The sequence below is a fragment of the Myxine glutinosa genome, chromosome 5, assembly GCF_964187855.1.
Source record: "Myxine glutinosa chromosome 5, kmMyxGlut1.1, whole genome shotgun sequence".
Classification (NCBI taxonomy): Eukaryota; Metazoa; Chordata; class Myxini; order Myxiniformes; family Myxinidae; genus Myxine; species Myxine glutinosa.
Window position 1 is genome coordinate 16,152,096 of NC_136265.1, and position 19,308 is coordinate 16,171,403.

General features: G+C 43.6%; 2 protein-coding genes across 2 annotated transcripts in view; one reads left to right on the forward strand and one right to left on the reverse strand.

The window, feature by feature from the left end:
- Positions 1-363: 363 nt before the first annotated feature.
- On the reverse strand, positions 364-14,414 carry COX11 (cytochrome c oxidase copper chaperone COX11). The gene is made up of 5 exons (XM_078777641.1): positions 14,377-14,414; positions 13,674-13,993; positions 12,491-12,646; positions 11,983-12,108; positions 364-740 (listed from the first exon to the last, which is right to left on the reverse strand). Exons 2-5 carry the CDS (start codon positions 13,917-13,919, stop codon positions 534-536), a joined length of 735 nt encoding a protein of 244 aa, XP_078633767.1. The 5' UTR covers positions 13,920-13,993; positions 14,377-14,414; the 3' UTR covers positions 364-533.
- A 48-nt stretch (positions 14,415-14,462) lies between these two features.
- LOC137427910 (uncharacterized) overlaps positions 14,463-19,308 on the forward strand; it is a 31,205-nt gene continuing 26,359 nt past the window's right edge. The window contains exons 1-2 of the mRNA XM_078777642.1: positions 14,463-14,507; positions 14,600-14,728. Coding sequence (XP_078633768.1) covers positions 14,644-14,728 — 85 coding nt within the window. The 5' untranslated portion in view covers positions 14,463-14,507; positions 14,600-14,643. The remainder of the gene's footprint in view (positions 14,508-14,599; positions 14,729-19,308) is intronic.

Genomic DNA, 19,308 nt, shown 5'->3' on the forward strand with positions numbered 1-19,308 from the left:
CTAGAATGTACGAAACCCTCTAGAATTACCTTTTAAAACCCTTTATGAGGCTGAGACTGCCATTCTGTTTCTGTCAACTGCAGCATCACATAAGTTCATTTACACTGAGATTGAGTGCCCTTTGTCAATTGCACTCTTTCATTCATCACTTTCACAGGAAACTACACGGAATATTATTTCGTCTCCAGAGGCCTAGTTATTGACTTCTGGCTGAATATAAGTGGGGCTGCAGACGTTTCCCAAAATTATGATCAAGTCCCTACTTCCATCTTATGACACACATCGACACAGCTTGCCTTCCATCCAATTAATTATTTAAACATGTTTTGCAGAGAAGGTCATTGAGAAAAATGAAAAAGAACATCAATCAAAGGATATTTTTAATAATATAGTATTGTTCAATGCTCGCTCCAGCAATAATATAAATGTTCGGTAACCGACTAACCGTACAATAACGTACAGTCTTTGTGAGCAGGCCGCCATCGTAATGGAGAAAAGGTCTACCAAAGGTACCGGAAACAAGTCTTCTGTTGCTACTCTTTTCTTCTGGGTCCAGTGCCATGAAAGCCAGGGAGGTTTGGCACATGACCTTTCCGAGCCTGGAAAAACGTGTACGAAAGGGTTATGGTGTCCACACCGATGAGACGTGGATCGTCGACGAAATCCGGATCAATGTAGAAGAACACCGGGAGGTCCACTTCCTCACCAGAATTCAGCCACTGCTCTTCGAAGCAGAAACACTAGGAAGAGGATAGAAAGTGTAACTGAACTACAGAGAGGAATGAATTATATGGGTTTAAGCTCGTAGATGCCAATGCCATTCACAATCAAAGTAGAGAGATAAGTCATTTGATTGTATGTTCATAAATCCTTGGTATGGCGATGCTTATGAACAGAGTAATATATGAGGGGGGCTTCTCCTACCTGCGCGTATCATAGAGAGCTTCGTAAGCGAACCTCTATGGCAGTTGCATGTATATGTAAATCCATTCAAAATTTCACTGTCATTCCCCATTCCCTTGGGAACAAAATTTCATGTTGTCATTTCAAATGTCCCTTCCATGATACGCCATCTTGTCCCTTCCATGATACACCATTTTGTCCCTTCCATGATCTGCCATCTTGCTCACGTGATCTTGCTTTGGTCTGGCGCGACCGTTAAATTATTTTCACCTGGTGATTAAAATCAATAAATTACAATACAGTACTGTACAGAACGGATTTTGAATTCGAAACCGCTCATCATTTACGCCAGCTACACCGACTTATTTTTTCCACGAGCTACACCGGCTTCAGTTTTCCGCCAGCTACACCGACTTCATTTAAGCCAGGTACACCGATTTCAGTTTTCCGCCATCTACACTGACTTCATAGAGAGCTTCGTAAGCGAACCTCTATGGCAATTGCACGTATATTAGAGAGCTTTGTAAGCGAACCTCTATGGCAATTGCATGTATATGTAAGTCCATTAAAAATTTCACTGTCATTCCCCATTCCCTTGGGAACAAAATTTCGTGTTGTCATTTCAAATGTCCCTTCCATGATCCGCCATCTTGCTCACGTGATCTTGCTTTGCTGGCCGATTTCTCAAGCGTTAAACGAAGGCCACACAAAGAACGTGACGTATTTCCGTTTTATTTTTCTACTTCCGGCTTTCTTCAAATTAAGGCTTAATTTCCGTTACAATGACAGGAAACAATCCTGAATACACTTTAACTACCTTTAGAGTCGACACCACCACGTAGCTCACATCTCTCAACTAAACAATATAAAAAAGCGATCCTTATTTTGCGAGGGCTGCGTACTCGATCGACTGACCATTGTCGACGAAGCTCTCACTCTACGCAATGCGTATTTTCATATTATAATCTATAATAATAAAAGGCAATATCCGTCCATCCATTTATCTCCTCCATAACTCCAAAACCATGAAACCTAGAGGCCCCAAACTTTGCATGCATACACCTCCAACAGATTGTAATGATGAAAACTGGGTGTTTGGGTGTGTTATAACACACTTTTTGAAGATGATTAACGAGGTGCTCATAAGAAAAAACCCGTAAAAGCTTTACCAATATAGCGGCCCGCCATCTTGGTCAGCCCACTGCCACTCACTGGGTTCTTAAGCCGCCATTTTGTTTTGGCCAATTCAAACATGCCTTGCCTTGGAAACATGATCGATTATCATTACATAATTGAAGCATATCATCAAAATGTGGATTCGGATATGAGGAGTGGATCCTGTAGACTAAATAAATGTCCAAATCTGGAGTGAAATCTGACTAAATTTACCATATCTAGCGATTTTTATAACTAAGTGTATATATTCATTTATTTAAGCGGGGCTGTCATTCTCCTTCTGGGGTTATATATTTTTATTTAACTTAATAATAATTCTCAACTTAATTCATACTTCCTTGGGATAGGGGTTCACTCCACTGTACCTGCAATCTGTTTTTAAAATTCCTCGGCCATTTCAGCCAGAAGTAATCAGCTTGATATTGCTTGCCAAGGCAGCCATTCCGTATAACCCATTTTGTTGGAGTGCTTGCTGGAGTGCTTAAGCCGCTTGGCGAGGGCTCGACAAATGGTCAGAAATACCTGTGTACTTAATTAGTCACAAGGCCGGGGAAGTTTAGGTGTGCTATAACACCCTTTTTGGATATGATTAACCACCACTTGGTGAACACTATTCAGGCTGCTTTTGCAAGCCATGGTGCTGCAGTAGACAGAGCTCCCTTTTTGTTTTTAAGTACTCATTTTTATTGACTAACATTTTTGTGTGATATTCTAATCCTCTCCTCCTTCCTCCTCCTCTTCCCTCCCCACACTCTCCTCTCCTTTCCCCCCCTCCTCCTCCTATCTTCATATTCCAGTCAGTAAGCGACTCATTGTTACCTGGCAACGCCAGATACTTTTGCTACGCCAGTAAATGGTAAACGCCTCTCCTTCGTTCGAAGCGAATGCCCAACCAAAACACGTTCAGGCTTTGTTATAACATCAGCATTTAATCACCACACTTTATCAGATGACGAGGCTTGAGGCAACAGTACACCAAGAAGAACAAGACACTGGAACCGCCAGGACGCGCATGCGCAAATAGCCATGATGCATATGCCTACGTCACCAACAGTAATCACATTAACATATAATAGCGCTAGTGTACACAAAATGACAGATTCCCCCCTTCCCCTCTCCCACAAACACTCCCCTTCTTTCTCCTCCAACCTCTACAATTCCCTCAATCATCCCCACTTTTTTCACTCCCATCCTTCCTTTTCTTCGTTAAATAGTCACATGCACAGTACGTTCGCATACCAGCCCTGTACATGTGGGGCGTGGCCCTAAATAACTGAATGGTGATTGGCCAAATTAGAATCTTGCTTTCTCATGTTTCGGTTTTGGCCAATCACTATTCAGTTATAAGATCCCGCGCTTTTGCGTTTAGGGCCCGCTTGAAGGCCTGCCTTTTTTACAATGAAAAAAGGTAAAAAGTCAAACATTTGAACAGCCTTGGACGTGCACCTTGACCCCATGGCCAAGGCACAACGTCAACAAGGCTGTCCCCATAACAATACACATGCGCCTCAACCCCAAGGCTGAAGCACATGGTCATTCAAACGCATGCATCATGCCCGCGCTTTTGCCATCAGCTTCCTGCTATTGCAACAGCCTGATGGTGGGAAGATGAGACGTCCCCATCTTTATATAAAAGGAACCTCATTTCTTCTGTAGCGCTTTATTCTAAAATGTTTCTTCTGTCAAATAATAATACAAATGGGACCGATGGAAAGGTAATAATCCATTTACTTTGTTTGGAAGCTAATAATCGATTTACTTGGAACCAAGATTTGTTTGTCCAGTCACCTCTTCCTGCCTGTTTTTAAAGCCTGTGTTTCTGCGATTGACGAAGAAGAAGCGGGACCTCAAGCTTTAATGTAGTGGTTCCAACGGTAATAGTTATTATTCTATGACAGCAGAAACCCTTTACATGGACATGGGAGGAGCACACAAATTATATACTGTAGAGTAATACTTATCGAAGCAATATAAAAATATATAATAATATACGGAAGGAGCACACAAACAACAACAACAACAACAACAACAACAATTGCGTGTTATAAAAGATCCTTTTTACCTCTGCCACCAAAGGTGGATGGAGGTTATGTTTTCACCCCTGTCTGTCTGTCTGTTTGTGAACAATATCTCAAAAAAGTTATTGACAGATGCGGACGAAATTTGGCAGAGATGTGGCGTATGTGACAAGGACGAAATGATTAGATTTTGGGGAAGATCCGGATCCGGCCTGTAGAATTTTTAAAGTGATTCTTCACCATTGAGTGATATGGTCAACCAGGCGGAGGTATGCTCTCTACTGAGTGCCGTTATAGTTTCACATGTTTTACTTCATTTTACATCCACATTCACAGACATGTAATATGTTTAGTCAAGTACAACATGCTGTCCTTTGATTAAACCCGTCAGTGAAGTGACCGGAGGCACGCCAGTGGTATTGATTCAATATAGTTTTAAAAAATTGAAAAGGTGACAATTAAAACAAAGCACAGCAATATTAATAAATTACTTCTAAGCAGTAACTATACTTGATGAGGGCACAAATCGAGAGGGAGTCCTTACAAGACGAACACGGAACACGTAATCTCAACTCAACTCCTGCTGCAGGCCTGGCAACAATAAAGACAGAAGAAAAAAAAAAAACGGGAGGTAAGAGGGAAAAAATGTTGTCTCTAACAGTGTCGGCATGTTGGTATGGGTGCTGCTTGTTGGTATGGGTGCGGCATGTTGGCTGTGGGTACGCTTTACCCGGCGGTGGTTTTGGGGCGTGTTGGACATTGACAAGCAATGGAGTTATTGGCCTCGATGTGGTTAATTTTTGCCTGCAGGTCGGCGACAGCACTGCCTCACCCCACATCCCAATATACTGTTACGTTTGTGGGGGGTAGGCAATGATTACCTTAGTCCAGGTATAATTGTATAGTATACCATGCTCCGTATGTCGCGATGAAGAAGAAGAAACCCCATGTATCATAAGTAGGAAATTTGTTTGGGCCGGATGTCGTGTAAGCGCGTGTAAGTGTCCCCATGAGAGGGGTGGGGTTATGTTAATTAGTTAGGGATTATGGGTAATTAATCCCCTGTATGTAATGGCCTCTGTTATTTCCCCTCTGTTCCTTATGACAATGCAGCAAACACACATAAGCAAGAAATTGCGCATTTATAACACTAAATAAAAGTGACCGGAACAAGACATTGAACCATACCGCTGGCGCTGCCAGAAGCCACATCACCACATCAAGCAGGCAGGCCCGTAAGGCCACACCCCGAAGAGCAGCGATTGGTCAGGACACCAAGAGCGATGAGATGGCACCAGCTGATAGGAGCGGACACGCAGACGTTGTCGGATGACGTCAGAGCCTTGAGTACAAAGGAGTTGGAGGGCTGACATTTTCTCTCTCTGCTTCGGGATTTCATAAAGAACGGTGTTTGACATTTTTGTCTCTTTTGGTTCTATCGCTCTCTTCAGGCTGGCCTCCATAGCGAACTCTCTCTTTTAGGTCAGATAGGCTCTCTGCATCTGGATTTCATAAAGAACGGTCACACATATGGTGCCTCTTGAGCTGGACCTGGAGGCGTTGGTGGAAGGTGGACGTATTTGCGTGCACTGTTTGCGCTGGGTTCCGATTGAAGGCATGGCCGCATTTTCTTTTCTTTGGCATGTTCGGGCTGGTGAATGAGATTGACGGGAACGAGCGGGAGTGAGTGGAATGGGCGCGGCCTGCTGACTTCGCGCTCGGCAGCTAGAGGAGCGGACTGCACAGTGAGGCCTAGTTCCCGCTCGTGGGCAGTGCAGCCTGTGTTTCCCGCACAGGTACGTGGAGGCCTGTGACGATCCGGGACGATTCTTGACAAGGTTAAAGAGCCGCTCGAAGCTAAGTACAAACTAACACATTTATTTTCCAGTTATTTTTCCCCTTTGTGTGTATACGAGTCTGTATGGGGACGTCCCGTTTCGGAATATTATTTTACTGTGCAATATTTTGTTCACAGACATTTTTTCAATAAAGCCAGTATTTTTGTACACTTTAAATCCGTGTCAGTTGAATTAATCATTGCAGGTTCGAAGACGACTGGTGGGACCCATGACGGTAAGTTCGTCATTCTCCTTTCTCTCATGTGTAAAGAACACCGTCATTTTTGACTAAATGCCTTGGAGTTAAAGCTCGTTCGGCTATTTGTTTCCTTGGAGGATTTTAATCCCTAGTAACATGACAATACACTTTATAGCTGCCTTTGGTGGCCTTAAAATAGACATCAAGGCCAATATGTGTTAGCTTAAAACCCCAACAAATGCACAAACACACCAATGCACAAAAACACACACAAACACTTGAAAATATTTATAACAACAACAACAACAACAGGCATTTTAAGGCCATTTTCCCTGCAAGAGCGGGGGTTATCCTTGCGGTCCCCATGACAATCTTCTCCATTTTGCCCTATTTTCTGCATCTCCCCTTATTAACCCCCTTGCCCGCATTTCTTCTTCGACCATCTTTAGCCAAGTCTTTCTCGGTCTTCCCCGTCCTCTACTTCCTTCTACATTCATTTCCATCACTCTTCTCAACCAGTCACTTTCATCCTTCCTCAACACATGACCAAACCATCTCAAACTGTTTCTCTTCACAGCATCAATCACAGGCTCTATTCCCATCATCTTTTGCAATTCATCATTGTGATGATGCGATGTGTTTGTGATGACATTGTGATGACAATTCCCATTTCGCAAACTTGAAAATATTTATAAGATATGATGAAATACAAAAATCCACATCATTGTATCTCTTTTGGTTTGGATGTAACAATTTTTTTTAAACCAGAACAAGACTTTGTGGACAGCCTGTAATTCATTCCTAAGTCTAAAATTATCTTAATATAATCCATGGAAAGTTTACCCATTCAAATTTTTTGAATGTCTCTCTAAGTTGTTAAACTCATTTTATTCTCTTCTTTTCTTTAAGTGCCAGGTGCATCAACACTCAAGACATTCCTCATTGAACCTCCCATTTTGGAGCTCTTTCAACCAGCGCAAGAATAAAAGGCATCCTTTCTTTTTTTTCTATGGTGGTATTTTTAACCATGGCCTTCTGCTAGTACGAAATAATCCTCACTAATTCTGCGCCAGCTGGACCAGGTCCAAGCAGCCTGATGGGGTTTGCAGAGTGGAGTTTGAATCTGGGAGGGGGCATGCATTCATAGAAAGGATATACAGTGCCCCCCATACGTATTGGAATAGTGAAGTCAAATTTGTTATTTTTGCAGTATACTCAAGCAATTTGGATTTGAGATCAAAAGATGAATACGAGGCAAGGGTACAGAAGGTCAGATTTTATTTATTGGTATTTCTATGGATATAAGTTTTACCATTGTAGAAAAATAGCACTTTGTATGTTCAGTCCCCCATTTTAGGTAAGCATAAGTATTCGAAGAGATTATCTTAAAGGAAGATAAAGTCGTGTAATAGTTAGTATTTGGTTGTAGTCTGGTTGCCAAGTGGCATATTTGGATGGAACCTTGCAAGTAGGTATACACAAACTTTTTTGTGGCTTATTGGCCTATGGGAAGTCTAGAACAATATAAGAGAGGGTGCCAGACTGAAGATCTTTGAAAATCCAAGATGGCCACCACTCAAGCATACAAATCTACATATTATGACATCTTCGCAAGGATACATGATAAAAACATAATTGAATGTCTTTTTACATGATTTCACTCTTAAGGAATCAAATGCTGAGATTATTTACCAAAAAAAATTACAAATAATTTAACATGGTGGCCATGTGAGAAACGAACACCTTATTTTTGGCCTTATTACATTATGGTATCGGTATAATGAATGGGTTTATTACTTTACATAGGTGATGCATGAAGACAGTGAGGTCTCGGCACCTCAATGTTACTTCTTCAAAATATGCAACAAAGGTGATGCGGAATCAGTTACAATCGTCTAGAGCCAAAGGATTCAGACAATCATCGACGCAAGTAAGAAAAGGAGCGGTTCTCTACACAATGAATGAGAACGACAACTACAGCCTGATGAAAAATTAACAAGAAAATAGCACAGGTCATGTGTGTCAACATACACATCCCATCAACATGTAGGAAGATCACTGAAAAAAAAAAAGAAAAAAAAAACTGCATCAGTGATCAACCCCGTCATCTCACAGCGAACCTCACATGACAAGGAGGACATTGAAGACCCGAGTGGAAGAAGTACTTGTCACAAAACAACACTATGCAAAATTATTACAGACAAAGATTGCTACCATACTATAGATGGAATTCCTGGTTCTAACCAAATCTTAATAATCACCAAAGCTTATTTCAAGTGTTGATATCAGCAAACAGTCACCGAGCTTGGCACGGGTCTCACAAAAAGTGCAAATCAAGTCACACTTGGCCTTGATGTTGAGCTTCATCATCGCTTTGGATGAAAGGAAATAATCAAAGTTCTTCACGAGGTTGGGTGTGTCACAACATATGATGAAGTTTTTGAGGGTACAGGGTACCTGAGGGTACAGGATTATACCGCACGAGGATTAAAGCGGGACAGAGGCAGAGCCAGTTCTTGGACCGACAATTACGATCCACGTTTCAATCCCAGATGGAGTTTGTGAAACGTGCAACGGTCGTAGAGTTCACACAACATCCACATGTGGATGCAAAGCAGCGACAGTCACAGTGAAGATCAGTCTGTGTCGACACCAAGATTGTCCAAGCAACAGTTGAAAGATACCGACTTGAAGGGTCTCACATCAGTGAAATACCAACATCATCATGGACCGAAAAATCCATTTCCAACTAACGCTGTACACAAAGAAGGGACCTCAGTTGCAACCATTGACAAGACAACAACAAGCATGTCATCTGCTTTGAATGCTGATGTGGAATGGCCGGTGTCCGTCGTGACACAAAAAACAATGGAGAACCCGGGGTGCAATGGGGGCGGTTTCATGACAATGAAGGCAGGAGAAAAAGGAGCTGTAAAGATAGCAATAAAGTACATCATTGGTCCATTGGTAGATGCACCACCGGCACACCCAGACACTGTTTTGACTCTGACTATGTTCAATATGCTGGAAGACGTCACCAAAGGACAACAACAACAACAACAACAACAACAACAACATGCATTTTAAGGCTATTTTCCCTGCTAGAGCGGGGGTTAGCCTTGCGGGCCCCATGACAATCTTCTCCATTTTGCCCTATTTTCTGCATCTCTCCTTGTTAATTAACCCCCTTGCCCGCATTTCTTCTTCCACCATCTTTAGCCAAGTTTCAACTTTAGCCAAGTTGCAACACCACCTTTAGCCAACCTTTAGCCAAGAACATGCAACAACATGTTCTTCTGCTCTTTCACTCCCTCTTTCTGTTCTCTTCACCCTCTCTTTTGCTCAAGGTCATCTGCCATCTGCTTGGAAATCAGCCAACATCACCGCTTTGCACAAAAAAGGTGCAAAAACAGATCCCAGCAACTGCAGACCAATCAGCCTTCTCCCAATTATCAGCAAAGTCATGGAATCCATCATTGCTTCAGATATGAAATCTTTCCTCTTCTCCAATGGCTTGATCTCTGATCATCAATTTGGTTTCAGACCTGGTCACTCTACTCTGGACATGCTGCTTCTGCTTTCTCAACAATGGATGGAGGTCCTCAATGCCAAACAGGAAATTAGAGCTGTCTCCCTTGACATTTCACGTGCCTTCGATACTGTCTGGCACCCTGCTCTGCTCACCAAACTCTCCTCCTTTGGTATCCATGGAAATCTCCACGCATGGCTGGCGGACTTCCTCTCTGGTCGTAGTCAACGTGTGGCCCTGAATGGGTTTCTCTCATCTCCTCTTCCTGTTCAGGCTGGAGTTCCCCAAGGTAGTGTTCTGGGCCCTGTGCTTTTTCTGGTCTTCATCAATGATCTCTCTGACTCTTTTGAAAATCCTCTCCATCTCTTTGCTGACGACTCTACGCTCTGTCGCTCCATTCCTCATCCCTCAGTTCGGCAGTCTGCAGCCTCCTCACTCTCTGCAGACCTGGACAAAATCACAGACTGGGCAAACAAATGAACTTGTCTTTCAATCCTGATAAATCTCACACTCTTACGATGTCTCTCCGAAAAGACCGACTGGAAAACCCTCCCATCCACTTTCTGAATAATCCTCTCCAAGAAGTTCTGTCACTCAAGCTTTTGGGTCTCACTATTTGCCATGATCTTTCCTGGGAAAACCACATTTCAAATCTGGCCTCCAAAGCCAGTCGCCGACTGGGCATCCTCCGTCGTGCGAAGTCCTTCCTTGGCACACCTGAGCTCCTCACCACATACAAGGCTTTCATCCGCAGCTCTATGGAATACTGCTCTCCCCTCTGGTCTGGTGCTCCTGCCTCACACCTAGCCCGTCTTCACGCTGTTGAAACCAAAGCGTTCAGAATCATTGGAATCTCCCGCGATGAAGCTAACTCCAAGGGCCTTTCACTCACTCACCGCAGGCAGGTTGGTGGTCTTTCCGTCTTCTACCGACTCCTCTCTGGCCTTGCCCCCCCAGCCCTCTCTGGGCTGTCCGGCAAATATTCCTACAGGTCGCACAAGATCTGCCTGCAACCCTCTTATGGTTAAACTGCCAAAATCAAGACTTTCTGCTCACCTTCACTCCTTCATTCCTCTTTTCTCCCGGCTCTGGAACAAACTCCCTCACTCTCTTCAATCCCACTGCACCCTCCAGGTCTTTAAAACAGCTGTTCACCACCATCTCTTATCCTCCCCCATCCAAACCTTGATATTTTCTACCCCCGCTAATTTCGGTCCCATTGTGTTTTATACCTCTCCCCCCCACCCTCCCCCTCCCACGCCTCCTGCCCCCAAGCCCTCTCCCTCCCACACTTCTCCCTGCTCTCAAATGTTGTGGTTGTGTGCTTCCCCTTCTCTCCCCATCTTGTCTTCCGCTCCCTCTTTTTGTGTGTTTTGTTTGTCTGGTTGATTTGTTTGTGAAATAAATGTTAGCTCTTTCACGAGCCTCGATTCAGTATACAAAAAAAAAAGAAAAAAAAAGTCTTTCTCGGTCTTCCCCGTCCTCTACTTCTTTCTACATTCATTTCCATCACTCTTCTCAACCAGTCACTTTCATCCTTCCTCAACACATGACCAAACCATCTCAACCTGTTCCTCTTCACAGCATCAATCACAGGCTCTATTCCCATCATCTTTCGCAATTCATCATTTGTCTTCCTCTCTCTCAACGATACTCCGCACATCCACCGAACCATTCGCATTTCCACCCTTTCCAGCCTTCGTTGCTGCTCCACATTCATGACCCATGTCTCGCTCCCATAAATCATAACACTTCTCACACATGCAGCTTACACCTTTCCCTTCAGCTTCACCGACACTCCCCTCCTCATCAGCACGCCACCAAAGGACAATAACAGAAATACACGTATGTGCTTTGCGATCGTCAGTTATTTAAGATTGCAATCCAAATTCAATGGGCTGATTCTGTGCATCAGAAACGTCTCGTAGTAAGGCCTTAAGTGATGCACACGATGATGTCCTTCTTTGGTTGTATTGGAATGCTCATGTAGGGGTCTGGCCTAAATTAGTTATGTTCCAATAGTTGTGCTTACCTGAAATTGGGGGACTGAACATAAAAATTGTGACTACAGACTCAACTTTGACCGGACATTCAGTGACAGAAATTTGTAACAACAATGATCATTACAAGGAAGGTGCCCGAATGCTCATGGTTCATCGACCGATGTTAACCATACAAAATTCCTCATGGGTTTGACTGTAAATTTAAATAAATTAACTCTGTCCATAAAGTAGATGGCTGAAAGAGGAAAGAGGACAGGTAGAGCCACACGAAGGATACCTCTGCAAATCACATTGTTAAGTAGGACAAAACCTGCACCTGGATCTTGTTGAAATACTGCGCGGCGTCGAGCGGCAGGACATTGTAGGTGGAGATGCCTATGATTGGTTCATCCGTCGGGTTCTTGGCTTTGTAGAAAGCCAAAGCTGTCTCACCTGGAACAACCTGTAAAAGAGAACAACATGTGATATCTGCTGTTTTGAAACTTGGCATGTGCGGTAAGGATGGGTTGTATTACATGACATTTTACATGACACCGATACACCATTCGACGACATCACTTCTGGCAAGCCATACCATCTACGCAGATCGAGTTACCAACCCTGTTACAGTAGAAACTGTTAACTGGGATCTTGCAATGTTACCATAACCTTCTGATGTTTTGACATCATCACAACAAACATCTTTACGGTGAAGTCACAAGCGTTCAAACTTTCTTCAAATACGAAGAATTTGTACATTTATCTGCAGGGTCCTTAGAAAAATATTTCCAAACATTGCCCTCAGCATGGAATATTAAATATTAAAATCCCCACATTTGACTTACGTAAACCTCTATCTGCTGAGGCCTGAACTTCCACTGCATGGCTGAATGTACATCGGCATTGAAAAGCACCCTGAGAACACGGTCGCGCATTGGCGTCATGGACGTTACTGTGTCCGTCGCGTGTCCAGCAACCGCTTGGCCGCCCAGTCCTGTTGCCTGTGGAAGCATCACGTCAGGTCACACCTTTTGAGAATATAATTTCTTCCAGGTTTTAACCCTTTCAACTAGATACGAGTGCTGCAGCAGTAGATAGGGGTGCATCTGGCTTACTCATAGGCGTTGCGATTTGGCAGTGTGTGGTGCGTGAGTGTGTGCCTGACCAGCAGTGGTCAACGTAAGAGGAGGTAGCTCACTGGTGATCAGGTCATTGACGTGTTAGTCCGTGGAGACCAGTAGTGGTCGACGCACGAGTACGTGGCTGATCAGCGGTGGTTAATGTGCAAGTGCATGGCTGACCGGCAGTGGTCAACGTGTAAATGAATAACTGACCGGTGGTGGTGGAGTTGTGAATATGTGGCTGACTAGCGCTAGTTAACGTGCGAGAGCCTGGGTGACCAGCAGTAGCCAACGTGTGACTGCGTGTTTGACCAGCCGTGGCCTACATGCGAGTAGGTGGCTGCCTGGTGGTGGTTAACATGTGACTGCGTGTCTGATCGGTGGTGGTCTACATGTGAGTAGGTGGTTGCCCGGCGGTGGTCTACATGCGAGTAGGTGGTTGCCCGGCGGTGGTCTACATGCGAGTAGGTGGCTGCCCGGCTGTGGTCAACATGTGATTGCGTGTCTGACCGGTGGTGGTCTTCATGTGAGTAGGTGGTTGCCCGGCTGTGGTCAACATGTGACTGCGTGTCTGACCGGTGGTGGTCTTCATGTGAGTAGGTGTTTGCCCGGCGGTGATTAACATGTGACTGCGTGTCTGACCGGCGGTGGTCTACATGCGAGTAGGTGGTTGCCCAGCGGTGGTTAACATGTGACTGCGTGTCCGACCGGCCGGAGGTGGTCTACGTGTGAGTAGGTGGTTGCCCGGCGGTGGTCAACATGTGACTGCGTGTCTGACCGGCGGTGGTCTACGTGCGAGTGTTCCAATTATTTCTTGCACTCCAAAGGGATCGAGATTTTCTTTCTCCCCATTGAATTCAAACAATCTCAATGCTAACAGCAAGTGCATCACATTGTGTGACGTCACCTGGCAGTAGAGGCGGTACAGTGGGACCACAGCATACGACACTCCCAGCATCCCAATCGCACTCGCGGCGATGTACGTCAGCACGGTGCGGTTTCGCCGACGTGCTTCACCACCTGCAGGACGTGGTGATGGTGTACCATGGGCTGAACGGAGTGCGACATTGCGTCCACACCACAGCCTGGTCGGCAGCGAAGTTGCCTTAAGACAAGGCAGTGGAAAGTGTCTCAGGGCAGCAAGGATGGCCATTAAACAGCCCAAAGCGGCTTGTACAAATCCCTCGGTGATCAAGGCATGGACGTGCACCGCAGATCGCACAGATTCTGCACCAAACAGAAAAACTGCAGTGGTTAATCAACGTGCTCCACAATGCAGCACCACCTTGGTGCCATTATACTTGAATCGCAATTTCATACCCTGTTCCAGTAGAAATTCGATCTTACACTCCAAATCGAAATCAAACGTTGTTTTTAAAATCCAAAGACGTCACGGAAAGGAATTATTATTATTGATAATAATATTATCGATATCCCAAAAATCGGGTTCGACCGGTAAAGTAAAGTTGAATCCGTACTTCGTCTCCCGTGCTATCTCAAGTAGAAAACCATTCAAACCGCACATCCCCGGTTTGGGTGAAAAAAAGTCAAATCAAATTCCCCACAACTACACGCACAAATCTCACGTGCACTTCGCACTCCTCACGCACTTTCGTGTTTACGGCGTGACGTCACTACGTCATCCTCACGCACTTCCGTGTTTACGGCGTGACGGCACTACGTCATCCTTACGCACTTCCGTGTTTATGGCGTGCCGTCACGAAGTTATTATCCCCACGCGGTATAATCGTATTTTGGAATCATCACGTTGATAAAAATGCTGTTTTATTTCATCGCAATCTAAATATTTTTCTTTTTCTTTTCCCTTTTAAGGTGGAAATCGACTGAGCAGAGGCGGAGATTTGATCGTCCTCTCGATGTGTCCAGGGGGTCGGTGGTTCGAACCCAATAGGGCAATAGACTACATAGTACATGAGCCAGAGCCTCCAAATTTGGTCTACGGTACCATCCAGGGGGAGTAATGCTATGTATGCTTTTTGACAAGGTGTATGTCCCGATATATTGAAAATACATGATAGCATTCAATAACTCTCGGCCGTCTCCATGTAACAACCCTTATAATTATATCCAACCATAACATGTGGAAAACCTCACTTGTAGGACCTAAAATCACATTGGTCAATTTTCAAATCAGCTTCAGTTGCCCACAAGCACCCTAAAATATGAACTTTTAAAATGTCTTTTATTATTTAAAATATATCTGTTGTCTTCTCTGGTGTTGGCTTAGCCATTAGGGTGCCGGCTTGGGATCCTAGGATCCTGAGTTCGAATCCCGGTCGATCGCTGAATTAGTGCCAGGGCGGGTGACTCAGCCTGTTATCCTCCTGAGGTAGGCAAATTGAGTACCAGCTTGGTGGGATGAATGATCCCGGTGTGTACCCCGATTTAGAATAGGTACACCGTATCTCTGCGTAAGAGGTGACTGAGGGTTGGCGTCAGGAAGGGCATCCGGCCATCAAAACATTGCCTCAAAAAGGGAACCATGATTGTCATGGGGCCCGCAAGGCTAACCCCTGCTTTAGCGGGGAAAAATGGCCTTAAAACGATCATTCATTCCTATTCATTTCAATAACAAGGGCCAACGTCAACAGTTTTTATCACAGACCAACACGAAACTAGGACGCAACTTCAACTAGAAAGCATCTGAAAATGCAAAGTCCGTCTGCGACTGTTTATATTCAGACATCTTAGTCTTCTTCCGTATGCTCAAAATAACGAAAACAGTTTTTAAAAAATACAAAATGAAAATTGACGCTTTTATGCAACCTTGACCTTTGACCTTTTGACCTAAAAAAAAACAATCGGCTTTTAGCTTTGGATTGGTGAACCAATTCAGTGACCCAATATGCAAACTCTTAAAATTTCATGTCAATCAGATGAAAATTTATGGTTTTATGTAACACTGACCTTTGACCTTTGACCAAATTATTTATTTGCTTTCTCCGTATTCTTATAATAAAGGTTTGTTGAAAAATTGATGACAAAATTCAAATGGCAAATTTAAATTTCAGGTCAATCGGATGAAAATTTATGATTTTATGTGATGCTGACCTTTGACCTTTTGACCAAATTATTAATTTGCCTTCTCCATATTATCATAATTAAGCTTTGTTGAAAATTTGATGACAAAACTCAAATGGTAAAAAGGTTACCGCCCAGACAGACAGTCAGGCACACACATCTCGTTTTTTCATTTCTGTTCCTTACAATTCTATCCCTCTCTTTCATTCTCTTTCTCTCTCACACACACACACACACACACACACACACACACACACACACACACACACACACACACACACACACACACACACACACACACACACACACACGATTGCAAATCCCCGTCTCCTGCTGCTAAACATGCATAGGGAAACGGGGAACTAAACAGGGGACGGGGAACTAAACAGGGGAACGGCTAAACATGCATACATACATGTACATGTATATGTTACCTTTTACAGTCCGGGTTTCTTCGAATCTGTCAATGTTATCCCACGACAAGTTTGTGAACACGTATGGCTGGATACTAGCTGGGATAACAGGCCGTTTGTTTGTGACTGCTGCAAGTTTCTCAAGGCCGAGGACAGTATCATCCTCTTCTAATTGTGAATATGATACGCCATGTCCTAATCGGTTCAATGGGTGAATCAGCTCTGTGTTGCCTGACAGTTTTAACCTTGTATGGGAGTAAAAAATGTTTAGGCAGCTTATGTTTTCCTTTACTGATGGCATATAGGATGTCTTGACTAAATTATTCCATGAGTTTGAATATTCTCCTGGGTGGGCACTGAATCTCTGGAGCGCCTGTCAAAAGCCCAAGCGTAAAGCTACGAAGGTGTTCTGGTACAGTGATCCACATCATCCTGATGATAGGCCATGGTGTTAGCCGTTTTGCATTCTTTATTTTGGACCTCAGGAAAGATGCTGCTTGATCAATTGCTTTTGACTTCTCTGTAGACTTGTTTCTTCAAATCTCAACTTCTGTTTGAGCTTTGGTACATTCACTAACAGCCTCTTGCAGAGTAATGCGCAAGGTACCACAGTTGAAAGTGCATGTCAGAGCAGAAACTCGACCATGCAGTCCAAGGGACTGTCCGTGGAACTCCGATATAAAATTGGGAGGAGGCATAGATCTGGGGAAGGGTATAAAACAATTAGTAGCGTGTTGAAAGTTCCCAAGAGCACAGTGCGCTCCATCATTAGGAAATGGAAAGAATATGGAACTACCCAGACTCTTTCTAGAGCTGGTGATCTGGCCAAACTTAGCAACCAGGAAAGAAGGACCTTGGTCAGGGAGGTGACCAAGAACCCAATGACCACTCTGACAGAACTACAGAGTTCCTTGGCTGAGATGAGAGAACCTGCTGGAAGGCCAACAGTCTCTGCAGCACTTCACAAATGTAGGCTTTATCGGAGCATGGCCAGATGGAAGCCACTCCTGAGACAAAGGCACATGACAGCATGCCTTGACTTTGCAAAAAGGCATGTGAAAGACTTTGAGAGCATGAAGCAAAAGATTCTGTGGTATGTTGAGACGAAAATTTAACTCTTTGACCTGAATGCAACGCGCTACATCTGGCGCAAAACGAGCACATGTCATCACCCATCTAACACCACCCCTACCGTGAAGCATGATGGTGGCAGCATCATGCTATGGGGATGCTTTTCAGCGGCAGGGACTGGGAGACTTGTAAGGATAGAGAGAACAATGAATGGAGCCAAATACAGGAAAATCCTTGTGGAGAACCTGCTTGAGAGTGCAAAAAACCATAGACTGCAGCAAAGATTTACGTTCCAACAGGACAACAACCTGTTGGAATGGCTTCAGCAAAACACTGGAATGGCCTCAGGAAAAGACTGTGAAAGTCCTTGAGTGGCTCAGTGTTAAGGTCTGTGACCTTTCTTTTCTTCTTCCTTCCTAACAGTGTTACGGTCTGTGTAACTTCTTTCTTCTTCCTTTCTTCTTCCTAACAACTCAGCCAAAGCCCAGACTTGAATCCCATTGAGAATCTGTGGAAAGAGTTGAAGATTGCTGTTCACCGACGCTCCCCATCCAACTTGACAGAGCTTGAGCAAATCTGCAAGAAAGAATGGGAGAAACTCCCCAAATCCAGATGTGCAAAGCTGATACAGACATACTGAAGAAGATTTGAAGCTGTAATCACTGCCAAAGACTCTTTCTTCTATTAAGTATTGACTTAGGGAGTGGAATACCTATGTAAATGAGATATTTCTGTATTTTTTTTAAAAATTAATTTGTAAAAATTTCCAAATAAAAAAATCCACTTTCACATTATGGGGTATTATGTGTAGATCTGTGACAAAATATCTCAATCTAATCCATTTTAAGCGCAACAAAATGCAAAAAAATGTCTGTTCCCCCTTCTTTAACACCCCATTATTCCACCTTCTTTAACACCCCATTATTCCCCCTTCTTTAACATCCCATTATTCCCCCTTCTTTAACATCCCATTATTCCCCCTTCTTTAACATCCCATTATTCCCCCCTTCTTTAACACCCCATTATTCCACCTTCTTTAACACCCCATTATTCCCCCTTCTTTAACACCCCATTATTCCCCCTTCTTTAACATCCCATTATTCCCCCTTCTTTAACATCCCATTATTCCACCTTCTTTAACATCCCATTATTCCACCTTCTTTAACATCCCATTATTCCCCCTTCTTTAACATCCCATTATTCCACCTTCTTTAACATCCCATTATTCCCCCTTCTTTAACATCCCATTATTCCCCCTTCTTTAACATTCCCCCTTCTTTAACATCCCATTATTCCCACCTTCTTTAACATCCCATTATTCCCCCCTTCTTTAACATCCCATTATTCCCCCTTCTTTAACATCCCATTATTCTCCCTTCTTTAACATCCCATTATTCCCCCTTCTTTAACATTCCCCCTTCTTTAACATCCCATTATTCCCCCTTCTTTAACATTCCCCCTTCTTTAACATCCCATTATTCCCACCTTCTTTAACATCCCATTATTCCCCCCTTCTTTAACATCCCATTATTCCCCCTTCTTTAACATCCCATTATTCTCCCTTCTTTAACATCCCATTATTCCCCCTTCTTTAGCATCCCTTTATTCCCCCTTCTTTAACATCCCATTATTCCCACCTTCTTTAACATCCCATTATTCCCACCTTCTTTAACATCCCATTATTCCACCTTTCTACTTTTCCTTGCGATTAAATTGCAAAAATTTAATTTAATTATTGCAAATTGCAATTTAATTGCAAATTTAAATTGCAAAAAATTGATTTAAATTTGGAAATTTTTTTTTTTTTTTTTTTGGCCACGGAACGGGCACCCACGTACGGGCACGTCCTAGTACAACAAAATGTGAAAAGTCAAGGGGTTGGAATACTTTCTGAAGGCACTGGACTTGTAGTAGAGTAAGGCTATTAGACTTAACATAGGTAAAACTAGAGAGTATGACTTATGAGGAGATAGCTGGCTGATGTAGATGGGATAGGTTAACAAGAGGAATGAGCAT

Excerpts from the sequence above, each read along its gene's own strand:
- COX11 (XM_078777641.1), bottom strand. The coding sequence starts at position 13,919 with ATGGCCATCCTTGCTGCCCTGAGACACTTTCCACTGCCTTGTCTTAAG. Across the intron at positions 12,647-13,673 it reads TGTACCGCCTCTACTGCCAG|GCAACAGGACTGGGCGGCCA; the intron begins GTGACGTCACAC and ends ATGCTTCCACAG. Across the intron at positions 12,109-12,490 it reads CTCAGCAGATAGAGGTTTAC|GTTGTTCCAGGTGAGACAGC; the intron begins GTAAGTCAAATG and ends TCTCTTTTACAG.